Source organism: Lepidothrix coronata, unplaced genomic scaffold (genome assembly GCF_001604755.1).
Source record: "Lepidothrix coronata isolate B3197 unplaced genomic scaffold, Lepidothrix_coronata-1.0 Scaffold266, whole genome shotgun sequence".
Classification (NCBI taxonomy): domain Eukaryota; kingdom Metazoa; phylum Chordata; class Aves; order Passeriformes; family Pipridae; genus Lepidothrix; species Lepidothrix coronata.
Window position 1 is genome coordinate 773,779 of NW_016690446.1, and position 17,100 is coordinate 790,878.

The 17,100-nt window shown below is 36.6% G+C and overlaps 1 protein-coding gene across 8 annotated transcripts in view; it reads right to left on the reverse strand.

The window, feature by feature from the left end:
- Positions 1 to 17,100, reverse strand: part of TJP1 (tight junction protein 1) — a 163,479-nt gene that overhangs the window by 142,207 nt on the left and 4,172 nt on the right. For all 8 annotated transcript variants that reach the window (XM_017835903.1, XM_017835904.1, XM_017835902.1 and 5 more), the window contains one exon: positions 11,866 to 11,998. In XM_017835903.1, the coding sequence (XP_017691392.1) occupies positions 11,866 to 11,998 (133 nt within the window). The remainder of the gene's footprint in view (positions 1 to 11,865; positions 11,999 to 17,100) is intronic.

The window sequence follows — 17,100 nt, forward strand, 5'->3', positions numbered from 1 at the left end:
CTTCATAAAAATAAAAACATTATTATTTGCTTCCTTCTTATTCATGCAGTGGCATTCACTACGGTGAGAATAAGACATGTACTTTTCAAATTCTCTAGCTCTGAGGGGTGCTAGATAAGTATAATGATAGTGCGGCCAAGATTGCTAAATTTATTACAGGAGCCTGTGATCCCAATAGTATATTGCTAATAACAGTGCCAAATATCCAAAGGCAGCTGTTCTTTAGAGGTTATCCAGTCCTGTATTCTCCCTCACAGAATACTGCAGAGCAATACGCAAAGGCATATTATACCAGTGGGGGAAGCAAGCTGTTCTTCTTAGATATAGACAAGTAACAAACATCCAATATTTCTTTAAAAAATCAAGGAAAACTGTGCCAGAGGACAAAAAGGACATCTGTGCCAAAAGAAACCAGAATCTCTGCAAACTAAAAGTGTGTCTATTGCTGCAAGAACGATGAGCCAGCCCACGCTAACTGCCCTATTCCATTAACGCAGTCTAACTCTTTTTTTTCAGTCTAAGCACAGCTTATAAACAATTTGTTTTCCATTCACAGCCCCAGTCTTCAAAAATAAATTTCTTTGGACTAAAAAAACCCACGTTCTCTGAGAAGTTTGCTACGACATTTTTGCAAATTCATGCAGTCTGAATTCCAAGGTGCTTACAATCAATCTTTTTTATTTTATTCTGCATTTAGGTTAAAGACTTGGGTGTTGGGTGCAATGTACCTCATTTTCAACTTCCAATGCGTACAATTATATTTCCATTATTTTAACAACACTCTTCTTTAATATTTTTCCAGTGACTGCAGCAAAACCTTATGCTACAGCCCATATTTCAATTTTTTTTTTTTACTGCTGAGAGTATCCTGTCAGTTCTTCTACATTAGTACTGGCGCATCCTCTTAAAATAAACCATCTGCTAAAGGCAAATTCCTTTGTTCTCTGCCTGGGCACATTCGTCAGCCATTTGGACAAGAAAGACGGGAAAAGTGCTAGAAGAGAATTCCTTGGAATGGTGATGAATATTTTAAAAAGCAGTATTTTACTTGAGTGATAAATGACATGTTCCTGAGCATCCACTGGGACTTCCAGAGAGCAAAGGAAATAAAGTTGGTAAAAGCAGACCTTGACAGGGTGACGATGACATTTTACAACTGTTGTTGAAGGACTGCCTGTGTAGGGTCAGGCCCTGCCCTTGGAGATGTTTGCTACTGGCAGAGACAGTATAATGTGACAGGCAGAGTTTAGTCAACAAAACTCAAAAAATTTATGTAGAGTTCATGCTGACAAAAAGTGACCTTAACCAGTAAAATTTTGTATATTAAATGCAAAGTGCATGCACGTGTGTATATATAATACATGTACATTTATATTTTTATATCATTTATACAGATAGATATGCATAACAGCATCTGGATAGTGACAGACAAACTTGCACATGGCTGAGTTTAAAACAAGGAATTCTGCAGCTATTTAGGAACTCACACTATCTTCTCATGCCTTTGTGTAACTAAGTGTAAGGAAAGAAATATAACCCAGTTCTGTGAAGTCCTACTTTGGAGCAGGTGGCAATTCTAACTGGACTATCTAAGTAATACTTATGGAATACTTTGATTAATATTTCTTCTATTGTAACTTTTTTTAAAAAATTAACAAATAAAATTCAAAAGACCTTCTAAGGAGGCCAAATGTATTTCAAGATCTTGCCCAGTTCACCTCTCAGCTTCTCCTTTAATATTTGGCTAAGTGTGTCTTCAGGCTTATCAAAATATAGCTGAGTATTACTGCAACATTTGCAGATGTTCTGTCTGCGTCATTTACCAATATATCAGTACATGTTCCTCTGGAATACTCCAAAATTACCTCCATACCAAGCTAACCCATCTGACTGAAATCCTACTTGATGTGAATACCAGTGGATGGGCCCTTTAAGAGAATCCCACTTAGTGACTTGAAATTGTGGCTTAAAATCTCCTGAAAACCTGAAGACCTTAATCATAACTGTGGCTGTTGTCTTTATGCATAAGTTATGACTACACTCTGATTTTTCATGTAGATCAATTCCCCTATTTTAGGAGGAAAATATTCTTCCACTCATTTCAGCACACAAACAAGTTTTAAGTGCATGTGGAGTACTAATATTTCCACCCTTAACCTTCTGTAGTATTGCCAGGCATGGATCAAGGGATCCTGTTTCTGAGACAGTAACAGAAACTAAGTGCCTGAAGGTCACAGGAAACATTTCAATTTCTTTTGCTAGAAAAAGCAGCAAGAAAAATTTCTGTCCCTACCAAAGGCTGCATGTTGACGCTGACTGTACTTGCATTATAGGATCATTATTATTTCCATTAAATTATTATATTTTTGCAGACTTGCCAGTGGTGCCCACCATTAGACAAATATTTCATGACAGAAAATTCCACGCAGTTTTTGCAAACAAAACGAACACATTCTGCGTAATAATAAAAATCAAATTTTAAAGGCCTTTAGAATCAATCACTCATAAATTCTAGTTTCAAAGGGAAAACAGTGATGGTAAGGCCAAAGAATTGGCGAAGGCCAGAAAAAAACAAACAGCCAACAAACCTAAACCCAAAAAAACCCCCAACAACCTAATAAAAAAATTAAAACAGACTTGCTACTAGCATATAAATTCTAGTGATATATTTGAAAAGCCACTCATACTGACACTCCTGTTATTTGCTATTTTCAAGTACAAGGCTGAGAGCCCGCAATAGAAATTGTTGCAGTCTCTGCTTCTTCATATATAACAAGTCTGTCTCTCTTTGAGCATAACAGTGGAGAGAGGTCAAACAAATAAAATCTATCAATAACAAGATTGATAACAACATTGAGCAATATAATCTTAACTTCTACTTTAGAAATAAATTTGTGAAGAATTTTTGTCATGAAAGATAAATGCGTTTTGACTCAAAGTCAGTTTAGATTCACTCACATGGATTTCTTTTGGGCAGAAACAGTTATTTACTACATAAATACGTAATGCCTAACAAAACATTAAGATATCTAACCTACAATAAGAAAACTTGATTTTTCAGAGAAATAAAAAATTACATTAGCATTAATCTAAAGAAGCTTATATTTATATGGCTGTTATTCTTTTCCCTGAGTCATCTCATCAATTTACTTTAATACAACGCTGATCATCACGTGGATTCAGAAATTAAGATATTCAAGGAAGCTCAGAGGTACCTCAAAAGCAAAGATAGTGGTCATTCTCAATCATCTCTGCTTCCGCGGATCCTTGGGCTAGCTGAAGGACAAACAATTGGACCCTCATCCTCCTTGGGGCTTTAGTTCACTGGAGGGTAACTCCATGAGCACTGTAATATTGAGACTAAATAAATGACAGTTGCATCCTACACAATCACACAAAGAGGATCTGATATTATGTAATTTAAAGACAAAGTGCACAATGGCCTACATATCATTTGACATTTCAAGAAATGATGGACCTGACAAGTCACAGTCATATCCCAAGTATAATGGTGGTGGAGTAATCAACCAGGTATTACTCTAACAAATGCCAAAGAGTATTTCAGTTTAGCTCCATCTTCCCCAATTCATAATGCCATTCTGAGAAGAAATAAAAATAACTTAAACATGCACTCAAAAATGTACTTCCAATTAAAATTAAATGTAAACACAGTCACCAGTATAATAATGTCTATTATGGAGTTAACATCCTTTGTAGATTTAAACTAGAGCACTGAATTTGTTGAGAAACACAAATCAATCAGTCTAAATCAATTCAGAAACACAAATCAAGGTCAATCAAAATTCAGAATTTAGCAAATTAAATTACTTGTTCATTTATGGTTAACATCCTTAGGTTAATCTTAAGGCTGCATAAGCTTCACCTAGTATTATGCTTGAGACATAATAATTTGCCTTGACATTTAGAATAGCTCTTACATAAAACTCTTGATTTGTTTTTAAATAAAAAGCAAGATGAGAGAATAAACAATGCTGATAATATACTCCTCTTTCCCAGAGGAGTTGTAATCTTGGATCAAAGGCCTGCATTTTTATTCTCTTTCCATCAGTAATATATTTCCAAAGTTGTTCCAATTAAACTCTTTTTTCTTTCTATTTAAAACTATTAACTATATTTATTAAAACCAGTAAATGTATTTTTCTGCCTTTTTTCTATATATTCGACCAATAAAAATACAAAAGAAAGTTGTTAAGTACATTAATTTCATTAACTGTAAAATGTGTTAACTGCTTAAATATTCTTTTTTTTTCATTATTATTTAAACTATCATAGGTAAAATAAACTGGCCAAAACTGACACTACTGTATAAGGTCAGTGCTGTGTTCATATAACGATCAAGAGATGAAATTATTGTAATAAATGAGTTTCAGTACAACAACATCATGAAGCAAGTCTAACCTACTAGAGAGGGTTTAATTCTCAGAAACAGCTGCATAACAACCACACTTCTCTGAACAGTAAAAAATTAAGGGCATCCACAAGACTCCAGCTGTGCTAATGAATTCTTCCTTCCACATCTACAGAGATTATCAGAATACCTCAGGACTTTTTAAAGAACATCAGCCTTCTTATGTCTCCATCCTAAGAAATTGAGTCTGACACATATCATTTGTGTTATTATTCATTTATCATTTTTCTAGTTTTACAGACACATATTAAATTAAAATACTCAGCAGGAAAACTCAAGATAAATGAAAATATAAAATCAAATTACAGAATAATATCTACCACCTCAAAAGCCATTTATAAGATGATTCAAAGGGAAGATGAGTTTGGGTTAGATGAAATTAAATAGAAACTGCAATAAATCCATGCTCTTCAGTGCAGACTGAACTGCCTTGCTCAGCAATGTGCTCTATGAACTAGTTAAGCTGTATAATGCACTATTCTGTTTTGATCACTAAAATTTGTCCACTGGGGGAGTGGGGCTACTCAAACCCAACATACTGGTAAAGACATCTCCAACAATAAATTGATTCTTCAGCCTGTTAAATGCTATAAAAATCTACCAAATTGACTGGGGAAGTGAAATAAGGATGTCATCACAAACATCCGTTAATCACCAAAGCCTCCAAACATCCTTGAAACTTCATTGGAAATTATAAAGCATGTGAAACTGCTCATAGCAACAGTAGCAGCAAAATAACGCAGACACTCAGTTCCAGCTGCTTCCCGAGCACTGGGAGCACACACACCTCCTGGTACACAGAACATGCTGGGCACACTCCCCCCGAGAGCATGTGAGGTCAATCACTCCATCCTGCTAATGAGAGCAGGTGAGCACACAGAGAAATACCCAGGCTCTGCATGTCCTCTGCAAGAAACCATATCCATTCCATGCCACAATACTTACTACAGTCAACTAAATATTAATGTTCTAGTTGAACATATGTGTTCCCTTTCTAAAGAAGGCAACCACACGTAAGCTAACTCTCACTTTCTGATTATCTGTTCCTTTGTTGCCTCTTCCACTTTGTGCATTCCACAGTGCTTTATTCGGGCTGTCCTTTGTATTTTGAAGTCTCTCTTTTCTCCTCTTTTGGGTAATCTCCTACCCTACTGTGTTACTTCTGCACTTTGCAAGTTGACATCACGGACCTCTAAAGTCTTAGTGCACCATGATTCAAGCCAAATTCACTCCACTGGCAAGAAGAGACAAAACAATGCACCTGAGAAAGGTAAAACTAGAAAGGAATGGAAAAGGAGGAGAAAAAAAAAAGACTCAGCATTTCTGTAACATTTTGCAAAATTATTCCTTGGAATTTCACCCTGATGCAAGTGGAAGTACACTGAGATTATCTGCTTTGCTGTGGCTGCAGGTTAACTTGAACCTGTGCTGCGTGCACATTTAGTGAGAGCAGGCTGGCACCAGCTGCCTCCAGCACTGGAATTGTTCATATTGGAAATAACTGCAGTGCTCTGATTTCCAGGGAGAGCTCCTTTGTCCACAAAGGCTGATTTTAGCAGGAAAGTCTTAAATCTATATTCCTTTAAACACACACTTTTCAAGGTGCTGATTTTACTAATTTCTCAAGTCAAATCAAAGAGTCAAAAAACTAAAAATTAAAAAGAAGCTATCTTAGACATACAATCTCTACTAAAATTCACAACATGAGCTCCTTATAAAATTTTTCAAAGTCTACCTTTCAGTCATTCCCACAAAACATCAGAACTGATTCACAGGAAAAGAAGGAAACAGCTTCTCTGTATCTACACATTGTAGGGGTGGTCAGTGTTTGTAATGCTACGAGACATATACAAAATCTGTCATACGGTCAGTAACCACGAGAGTCATTCATACACCTCTGAGATGTACACACAAATGAGGGTGATGAGTCCTAGTGCTCTTTCAGGCAGGGCAGTCCCAAAACACACCTGCATCCCAACGTGACCTTCAGAAGCCCTAGCATCAGTGCAGCACTTGAACAGCTTGAGAGCCATATGCAGCTAAAGAATCAAAGGTCAGTCACATCTTACCTATTATTAGAAATAGATTGTAAGGTCCTTGAGAGTAAACACTGTGTTTGCCCAATGCCTAGTACAACAAAATCCCTGTCAATGAATTGGACTCAGAAGTGCTACTGCTGTATGGAGTAGCTCGTGCAAAGCTAGTGTTTGTTTCAGTGTAATAAAGATTAAAATATGGATGTAACAGAACATTAGTACAATAAGCTCAATCTACAAGGTGGTATCTATTTCACATCTTTCTCCAAGAGGTGATAATCCTATTTATCTTTTCTCCCCTTTTCTGCAGTGTAGACTAGGAGTTCGGCAACGTTTTCGGGTTGCAAATAACCAATTACCAAGACTGAACAGAAAATACAGGTTGTTTTTATATATACCACTAAAGCTGCATCTTTCAAGGGCTAATATCTGGGATAACACACCATGACGATACTCCTTAAAGAAGAACTGATGGGCAATAAAACAGATTTTACTTAGTTTGTGTGAACAGGTCCTAATCTGGTGAAGTGGTACTACTAATATATGGAGAGGATAAAGAAAAGAAAAAGAGTGGAAAAAGTTTAAAATGGTCACACATTTTAAGGGAGTTGCTGTGTTATCACTCTGTGGCTTAATATAATTTCACTTTATCTTCTCACTTGCTGCCTTAGCAAAATGGTAATAAGAGGCATCACTATTACAAACCCCAGTATCATCCACTTAAGACAGCAGAGGCATCACTAAGAAATAAAACTCAGATTTTGTCAGCAGTCCTGCAGACTCCCACCACTTGTAATCAGAAAGAACTTATACCATCTAAAAGGGTGTTGGGAGCTTAATACGTGTGAGCCAGCTATGGGATGTTAACACAGGCAGGAAACGCACCAGCTGGGAGTTGTGTGCTTTGACAGTCTCACACAAAACATAGAATTGCTTGGTTTGGAAGGGACCTTAAAGGTCATCTAGTTGCAAGCCCCCACCATAGACAGGGATGACACCCACTAGAGCAGGTTGCCCAGGACCTAATCCAACCTGGTCTTGAACACTCCCAGGGCAAGGGCATCCAAATACCTGAGGCTTGCACAACAAAGATGAAGTTTCATATTTAAATACATGAATAACTTAAATGTTGACAAACTCAAAGTAATTTGATCATTCAGTGAACTGTTGGTTCCATTCATCATGTAACAAGATTGACACCCATTAATAATCATAATTAATAATAGTCATTGCAGCAGCAAGCCATCCGATAATGAGGTTTTATAGGCAATGACCTCTCTAGCATTCTTAGGTGTATTATCTAGCATTCTTAGGTGTATTACTAAGAGCCACAGGTATAAACAAAAGCCATTAATATCACAAACTTCATATTTTAGTAACTGCAGTGAACAAGAAACTTGGCAGCATCACCTTGCCTCAGACAACTCTCTAAAGGCACCCATGGTAGTCCCTACCTGGCCTCTGCTGAAATTTTACACATGTAAAAGGCTCTTTTCACTAGTCATCCCCTCCCTTGCAAAGAAATAACTCTATTTTTTAATGAGCCTCCCAGTTTAATGCGGCTCCTGCAATTTGTCCCCTGCTTCAAATGAAGTCACAGTAAAGTAGTAAATACACCATTTTCATGGATTGAATTTTTGCATGTGCATATTGCATGGAAATCCAGAACTTTCCCACTGAGGACATATTTATTCACACTTGGAAAAAAGAAACCAGAAGTTATTTTTTATGTCTGTCATGGTTTGAGATAGCCTCAAAATCCAATCCCCTAGTCTAAGCCCCCTCCCACATCTCAACCTAATGTGAGATGGGTTTTTCCAGACAAAACACACCAGACTCAAAATGGGGGAAAGGGAATATATTACAATGACTGTACAAATAAATACCATATCACATTATACACACGATCACAATATCTCTACCATGACATATGTATTTACAATGGACCAGATCTCTTCTCCCCTCCAAATAAAAGTCCAGGAGGGAAAGAAGGACAGATCCCTTCCAGTCTGTGAACAGTAGGAGTATCTTCCAAGGCAGCAGGTTTCTTCTTCTCATGCATGCAGCAGCTGTGGCTGGCTTTCTGCCAGCACTCACGAGGGAGGTATCCAAGCTCCCTCGGCCCCCTTGATGCAGGCAAAGGGGTCTTCCATGGGCTTCGTAACCCCAGACAAGGTCGTTTCACCACAGTCATATCACGAAGACACAGGGGGTCTTCGTGACGGTCTGGTATCTCCAGGAGACTCAAGCTCCTTGCAGGGCCTCTGTGCCCTGTTCTCAGGCTGCCACCGTGGCAGCAGTGTGAGGGGGGAGCCAAGGTCAACTCCCCCCGCATTCCATCTGGCCGTCCCGGTCCAGCTCCGGGACGTCTTTGAGCTTCTTAGCTCCTCTCTCTCTTCGGTGCTGCATGTCTAAAACTCTTCTCCAAAATAGGAGTCCATCTCCCTCTTTTTCTCAGAGGGGTCTCAAGGGAGTTTTTGGGGTCTGGTATAAGTTCTTACCCCAAGACTCTGTAGCTCTGCTGCTGGCTCTCTCTCTCTCTCTCCCTTTCCAGGAGTCCTTTCTGCGATGCTGCATGTCTCTGTTGCTTCTCCGGTTCAGGTCTTATCTGTCCTGGCTCTGTGCCACTGTTTCTCTGGTCAGTGCCGGCTGCTGCTCTGCGCCCATGGAGAAAAACATCTCCTGGCATAACTACAGATGCTTAGTCCAGTCTAGGACTGTTCCAAGTCTCTGTAGCCCCCAACTGGGGCTGGGGGGGGCCCCAGAGGCCCCGAGGGGCTCCGAGCCCCTTCCTCGTGGCTCTACAACATGGCCACCTCTCCAACCACAACTAAACTACAACGCATCTCTTCCGGTGCTTGTGATATGTTTACATTTTTGCAGGAGTGCAGATTGGACAAATCTCAAGTGTTACCACCCCTGGGGGTTACCACTTCTCAGCCTCTGGGGGGAAAAACCAAGGTCTAAACCACCACAATGTCTCTCTCCTGTTAGGATTTATTCTCAGTAAGAATTTGCTTAGTGATAGGGAACAAAAGGTTTACCAAAACTATCAGGATGTACATAGGCATTACTTACTCTCAAGTGAAATCCAGCAACATTCAGAATTATTAATGGATCTCAATCTCCCTACATGACAAATGAAACCAACAGTTCACTGGATGCTCAAATTACTTTGAGTTTGTCAGCATATAAGTTATCTATGTATATAAATATGAAACTTTTAATCTTTGTTGTGCATAAAACAAATATACTACAGCATAAAGCAGTTGTAAAGAGAAAGTTTTAAAAAAAGTCCATTTTCTTCTTAATTTTTATTTTTAATTTTGTTCTGTCTGCCAGTGCCTGAGCTTTCTTACTAGAAAAAGATGCTTAACATGAAAAATGTTCAGTTCTGAGAGCACTCTTGAAAGATGTAGGCATACTAATTTCCTCAATTATTTCTTTAGATCTATTTTTAATCACAGTTTTAGAATAATAAGACTACCATTATACAGTATCAAGAAATATTTCAGTGTGATTCTAAATTATGTAGCAGCAAGAAAATCTATATTTATAACTGATTTGTGTGCTTAGTTATTTAAACTTGTATCATCCTTTAACATGAGACCTCAAATAAAAAGTGAGCTTCTCTTCTTGATCCTAATTATCAATACTTAGCTATTTATGTATGAATTCATACGTGTACATACTCTACACATTTGTATGCTATTGATACAGACTTGCCCACTATTATCTGTCTCAAATCTCTTTGCAAAGGTTCTATGGCATGCAAGGAATTCTTTTTACCGTTGGCTATAATCTTTTCCTTTGAAGGCCCCAAGAGTAGAGATGGATTTAGATAAAACTTATTAATAGGACCACACAGAAGATGACCCATATAGCTCAAGCAAATTTTATTCCCTCTGGGAATTTCTAACCTTCAGTAGAGCAGTGATTACCCCAGGATCAGCACTGTGACAACAGTGAGCACAGACACACCAGAGCCAGCTCGAAACGAGGCAGAGCAAGTTCCTGAGAGCACAACCTGAGCTCTCTGCTCACTGCCCCAGCCATGGGACCCACACAACATCACAAACCCTTGCAAGTAATTTCATTCCTTCCTTGAACAGCAAACAACAAACTCTTTGTCCCAAAGATAGTGCTATGACCTCATAATTAGAAACAACACTGTCCTGAGGAAAAAAAATCCCAATTATGCTACTGGCATCATCTGTAAAAAACATCCCACTGAAAAATGCCACACACTCAAACCACTGTTTTTGCCTTACACAAAGATGATTCCTCAAATCCCATCTGAACATTTTAGTGGTATTGTTTCTATCGCAATGTAATGCCAGACAATATTTCCACATCACTATTGATTCCTACATTTTAAAGACAGCACATATTTTCTAGCTCTTTCATCCTCATATTTAATAACCAGTTTATAATTTAACATATTCTTTGACATTGTTTAAGTATTTAAAAAAAATTCTTTTAATTTATCAGAAAATATTTTTTTTTTACCAAATTCCCCTCCGTTTTTTGGGATGTGTAGGTTTTGATGGGTTTTCAGTAAACAGTTTTTGAAAACATACTGTGTTTAGGACTAATTCTAATATTTTGTAAACAGTATAAATAGCAGGACATCTACCCCCATGTACTATACTCTTTGATTATTAACAATATATTTTCTTCCACTGTTTGGATGTAAACAGATCCTCATGAATTAAAAGTTGTGTGAAAATGTATTTAATTTTTCTCTCTCAATTCAGCAAAATCTCTAAAGTATCACCTATACAAATTCTCTTAAACCATGATCACACTAAAGTTTCTGAAACTGTAACATAAATCTACACCCTAATCAAAAAGAAGTATAGACCAGTACTGCTTAACTGCAGTAACATATCATCTGTGATACCAGCTTTCAAGTGCTACAGGTATACACATCTTTTAGAAACATTTGTTTCCTTTTCTATTACTTTTCTATAGCCATACCCAACTAAAATAATTTTGTAGGTTTCATAACAAAGAATGTTTTAGCTTAAATGCAACTTCCAAAATCTAAATATAAAAATTAATTTTGAAAACATATTTCATTTTTCATATTTACTCCATTTCCAGTTATGGGACTCAGTTAATTTTTTCATCTTATGCAGGCAGCAATATTAAAATCGACATAAAAATTTATATCTCACTCTTGGTGAAGAAGAATATAGTTGTGCATTACTAATACTGAATACAAGCAACATTTCTGCTCTTAGCATCTGTCAGTGTAGAAACACAACTAAAACATTATTAAGTAGAACACCTTTTCTAATCTGACAAATAGGTAAACTCAATGCAAGAAGGAAACTGCTTTATTAACAAGATTCTCATAACTTCATCTACAATAAATGTAAAAGATATGGTACTTACAGTGAATTCACAGAAATCAATGCTATCGAGACTTTTGCTTCTGTGTATTCTCCCTTTTATTCTTCTTAAAGAGGGCTTTCCCTGACTTACACTACAGGTAGCACCATTGGGATTTTCAGAAGATGGAGTTACCCTGCCAAACAAAAAGAGCCACGTATCAGACAAAGGATATACATTTTTATTGAACACCTTTGCTTAAGTAAAAAAATTACAAAGAAAAATACATTGCCATGCTATACACAGAAGGAATGCCACTCCAAGCTTCAGCTTTCAATCACTAAGTGCCAAAAGTCTAGATCCCATCAAGTCCAGATCACTTGCAGATTTTGTCAAAAACCTACTGTAGTTATCTTGTTTGTACAAAAGTGAGAAGAATCAGACAAAAGATAGATTACAGAATAATATATTTAACTTCTGAAAAATTAAAAGGAATATTTTTCTCTGCTACTTCAGTGGATACTCGAGTTCTGTGATACGTGTTGATGGCTGTCAGTTAAATCACTTTGAGTGCTAATGGTACTTCAGCTGTTCTAGTAATGAGTAACAACAAACAGTGATGAAAATAATAGCATCTGGTAAAATTATAGGGGGACTATATTAAGGAACTACACTTTATAAGGGCTTTCATCACATTGAAACCTACACATAGTCCTAAGGGGAGTCAGTAACTAAAATATTTGGAGTAAGCAATCCATATTTCAAGGAGCTTGTTGGAAGTTGCTAATGAGGAGAATTAAGTGGGGTTAACAATTAACCAAGTGTATTAGGGTTTGTCAGGTCAATATCTGAAATGCAAAATAGTCTCTAGTCAGACTGACACCATGTTAGAAAAAGGAAAACTGTATTCCAGTAACTATATTCACTAAGAATTACCTACAAACATAAAATTCTGAATGTCCAGATTGACACTTGTTTCATATAATTTCTCAACTGCAGCCATAAAAGACTTCAAAAACTGGCTTAACACTTGAAATACAAAATTCCAAGCACAAGATACAATAACCACATTCTGAATACATTTGTTTGATTAGTGAAACTCCTGAGGCTACACAGTGCCACAGTTAGGATAGCAGGTGGCTAGGGAGAAGAAGTTGCAATATCCAAAGGTGAAAATTAAAACAAATATTTTCAAATCTCTTATTCAATTTTTAAAAATAAAGCCTTTCATTTTTTTGTTGAACTGCTGTGACTACCAAATCAGTATTTCATTTTCAGATGCCTGATTTTTTGGGGTTTTTACAATGCACACTGACACACACAGACTGCTTGCTGTAAATTCTCTTGATAACATAGTGATTTGGTTTAGATGGCTTTTTCCCCTTGGGTTATTTTCCTGGAAACTGTAAACTGCAAGGATCAATAAAAATTTCTACCTGAAAACATAACCATAATATTGAAAAATTTTAATTACATTATGAACCTCCTGCTGAAACTCCACCAGGTTTTTTGGTATAATCATATATGGATTAAATTCTGAGACATATGCCCTGGCTACTACAGTAACATATTGGTTCACACAACAGAAATATCAAAAACACAAGTTTCCCTGCTAAATGTCTTAAAGCATTAACAAGACAAATGTCCACAGAAAGACAACTCCTCAGACTCAACCTTGTTCCACAGACAGTGACATTTACAGTGATAGTACATTTCTATTGTATCACTGTCTTCTGTTGCTGAGCTCTCCAAACTTCTCTGATGAAGTTAATGCAAATGTACCTAACTGTATATACTCTGTGCTCTGGGTCCAGAAAAATCAGAAAATCTTTGAGGGCTGTCTTTTCCATTACTTATAATTTGGGTTAACTAATCTTCACATGCACCTCTGATGAATTAAATATATGGTACATTAGACTTCTTCCTTAGTAGAAGAGTTTAACAGCTCTAAGCTGCACTTAGCTTTTCCTTATTTTGAACTACATTTCAAACCACTTATTCTAGGGCCTTACCTACAAATGTACATTTCTTTAAGTTGCAGGTTTTTTAATGTTTTCTGATACTTAAGACTTAATGAAACGAAAAAAAAAAAAAACAACAAACAAGTCAGAAGAACAGGCTAATCAAAGTTATAGAATTTTAACAAAGAACTACATTAATGGTACGTTTTGAAGGCCCTTATAATCTTCACCCTTCAAAGCTGCTTGAAAAAATGAACTTGTTGCTTCTGGAATCCAGCCATCATTTCATTCTGCTGGAGACTAAGTTATGGCTGTTACTTGTTAACTTCTGAGATACAGAAAAATGTTTTAAAAGTTGTATTTAACTTTCAAAATATAATTTTGTGAGAAAAAATATCACAATTGAAAGATTCCCTTCAATCCTTTATAAAATCATTAATTCCTAGCTATCTTTACTAGAAAAAAAGTATTATTTAACCAACCAACAAAAAAATTCAATCAATATCATTACTGGGAATCGGGAAGCTTTGCACTGTATGTACACCAAAAGAAGGATCTGAGGTAAGATAATTATATTGACACTTCATGGGGTTTTTACTCTATTGTTGATGAGGAAACTTTGGGACAAGTGCAAACAAATGAAATATCAGCTACTCCAGTGCCTCAAATACTCCTCCAGTTTTAGTGAAGCCAAGCAATAACAGCCCTGAGACAGACTCTGGGCAGTTTCCCCCAGTCTTGGCAGAATGGCAGGTGCAGCAGTGAAACTCTCAGGAATCCATTGCCAGCAACACTCGTGCAGTACTGCAACAGGAAATCTGTCAAACACTAGAGATTTCCACAATCAATACTCCTCAAAAGTTAAGACCATAGAGTTGCAAGATAAACCCAAGTGTCAGCTTCAGTGAGTCCAAATTCATCAGACAAGGTCCAAAGTGTTTTGAGACTGACTTGGAAATAAATTACTCAAAAATCTGAAAACCAGTTTTTTTAAATCCTTCTTACTTTTGAATCATGTTTTGTGTTCTCAAAGTATTCACTGTAATCTGAGAAACAAAGTTTATTCTTTTTAAATGAATACTGAAACTATAATGCAATACTCCATGGTTCTGGTATCTGAACCTTAAAAAAATTATCAATGAAATTTACTATATTTGATTACCACCTTCCTTCAAATTTTTACTTGTGTTGCTTAATACAAATTAATACAATATTAATAGCAAATTAAGAAGTGAATTGCAAAGTCATTGACTGTAATACATGCATGAGGAGTATAGAGGAATTATCATAGGCTAAAGTAGAAAGATTTGTAAGAGACCCCTTTAAAATATCTGCAGCCCATCAAGTACTTCTTGAACAAAAGCCTAGGAAGTCTAGGGCTTTAAAAAGTAGAATATAGCATCAAGATATTTGAAAGGAGTGAACAGTTCCTGATGCCTTGCTTCAAATGTGCTGTTTCTGTTCAAATAATATGTTTAATATTCTGGAAACATAACACCTTTTTAATGGAGCTCGTCACAGGAATTCTAAAATCAGATACCTCAGTTCATTAACTTCCGGAAATTTTAGTCAAGTGAAATTGAACCATTTTGCAAATCCCACATGGAGTCGGAGGCCCTTATTTATTATCCACAATTCTTAGAACAGTTTCATTGACCTTGACTGGTTCCTGATCATATATCACATTACATAACCATGACTCTAAATTATTTCTCTGGTTTGTAAAATAAGCAAAAACCTTAAACTTTCAGTATCTGTATTCCACTGACAAACACGCTAGGCTAACAAAATGCTCTGCAACAGTGACTTCAAGGTGCAGCATCACATCAAGGGCTAACAACTTAATACACATTATAACATAATTGGATGGACTGTATACAACAGGGGTTTATTAATAAAACTATCTTTATCTTCTACTTGCACATAATTACTATTTACAACTTCTGATATGACCTAACATTTTTGTAGTTAAATTATGTCTGAAATGACTAACGCCATCTTATTTTCTAGACAGACCAGTTAGACTGAAAAATTTTTCAAGAACTTAAAAAATTCCCTTCTTGTTCAGAGTTCTGAACAATTTATAAAAGTCAGCAGCAGCATGTATAAAAAACAAGTCTTGAAATGACACATTTTTCTGTATTCGTTTTTCAAGTGTAGTGTTAATGGTACAGTTAACGCAGAGTGGACAAGGTTTTGTCAACTCCATAGCCTCCACAAGACTTCTAAGGGTGACGTAATTATTACACTTTTCATATACTACAAGTTGTCTGCCTAACCTATTAAAAAAGCATTTACATACTTGTAGCAATATCAAAGTCTAACTTAGAAACTTCTACGTCTAGTAGCTACACAGATATCAGTTGAAAGATGCATAAAATGCCCATAATTATATGCCCTCCCATTAGAAGCCAGTCTTCCTCAGTACTACAGAAAGTGAAGACACAGGCTGGGCTCAGTTTAATGTGATCAGTATGGCTTCTGGCTCAAACAGAAGGCTGGAAAAGCTGACATTCACTCCCACTTATGCGACTGGAAATCCTAACAATTATACATACTCAATATTAATATTTGTTTGGGAAAATAAAAGGCAAATTTGAAACAATGGCTGGCCACACTGAGCAGTCAGCTGCTATGCTGAATTCTTGTGCACCTCTGCAAATATGTGGGTCCTAAGCACAGTATCCTGCCTCCATCAGGAAAAAAAAAAAGTATTAATTAATTTGCAACATGAATAAATCCTTACAATGGGCTAAACTCAAATTTTTATCCCCATTTCAAATAAATATTAGCTGGAACCAGTAGTCAAGAATGGAAAATACCCATTCTGAGGCTCTGTATTTTTCCACAAAGTTCTGTAGAGACACCAAGAAGATCAATCTTTGATGTTTGCTATCTCCTATATTAAGGTAACATTTTCCATTATTTGATTCTACTAAATATGACACTACTTAGAACATAAACAAACAATGGCACTTTTCTCCCAAGGGATGGTCCTAATGATAAAACAGATATCCTTCATTATAAGTCTAGGCTTCTACAGCCAAGTCTCAGCCTCAATACAAAGACTGTGAAACAACAAAGCTTTCAGATCAGTGCTTAATTCCAGACATGCTGGTTACTCTTCACTGATTTCAAGTAAGTTTACTCCCACTCTTGAAAATAACTGTGCCTGTGCAGTATCTTACAAGAAGCAGCTATCATTTAACATCCCAGCTACTATACCACACATGCTTTTAACAGTAGCACCAAATGGGAACTGGATCCTGTCAAAATTCAAATTCTGTAGTGCACTGCACCTGCATTCTTTCTATAACCTAGATTGCCTCAGATAACT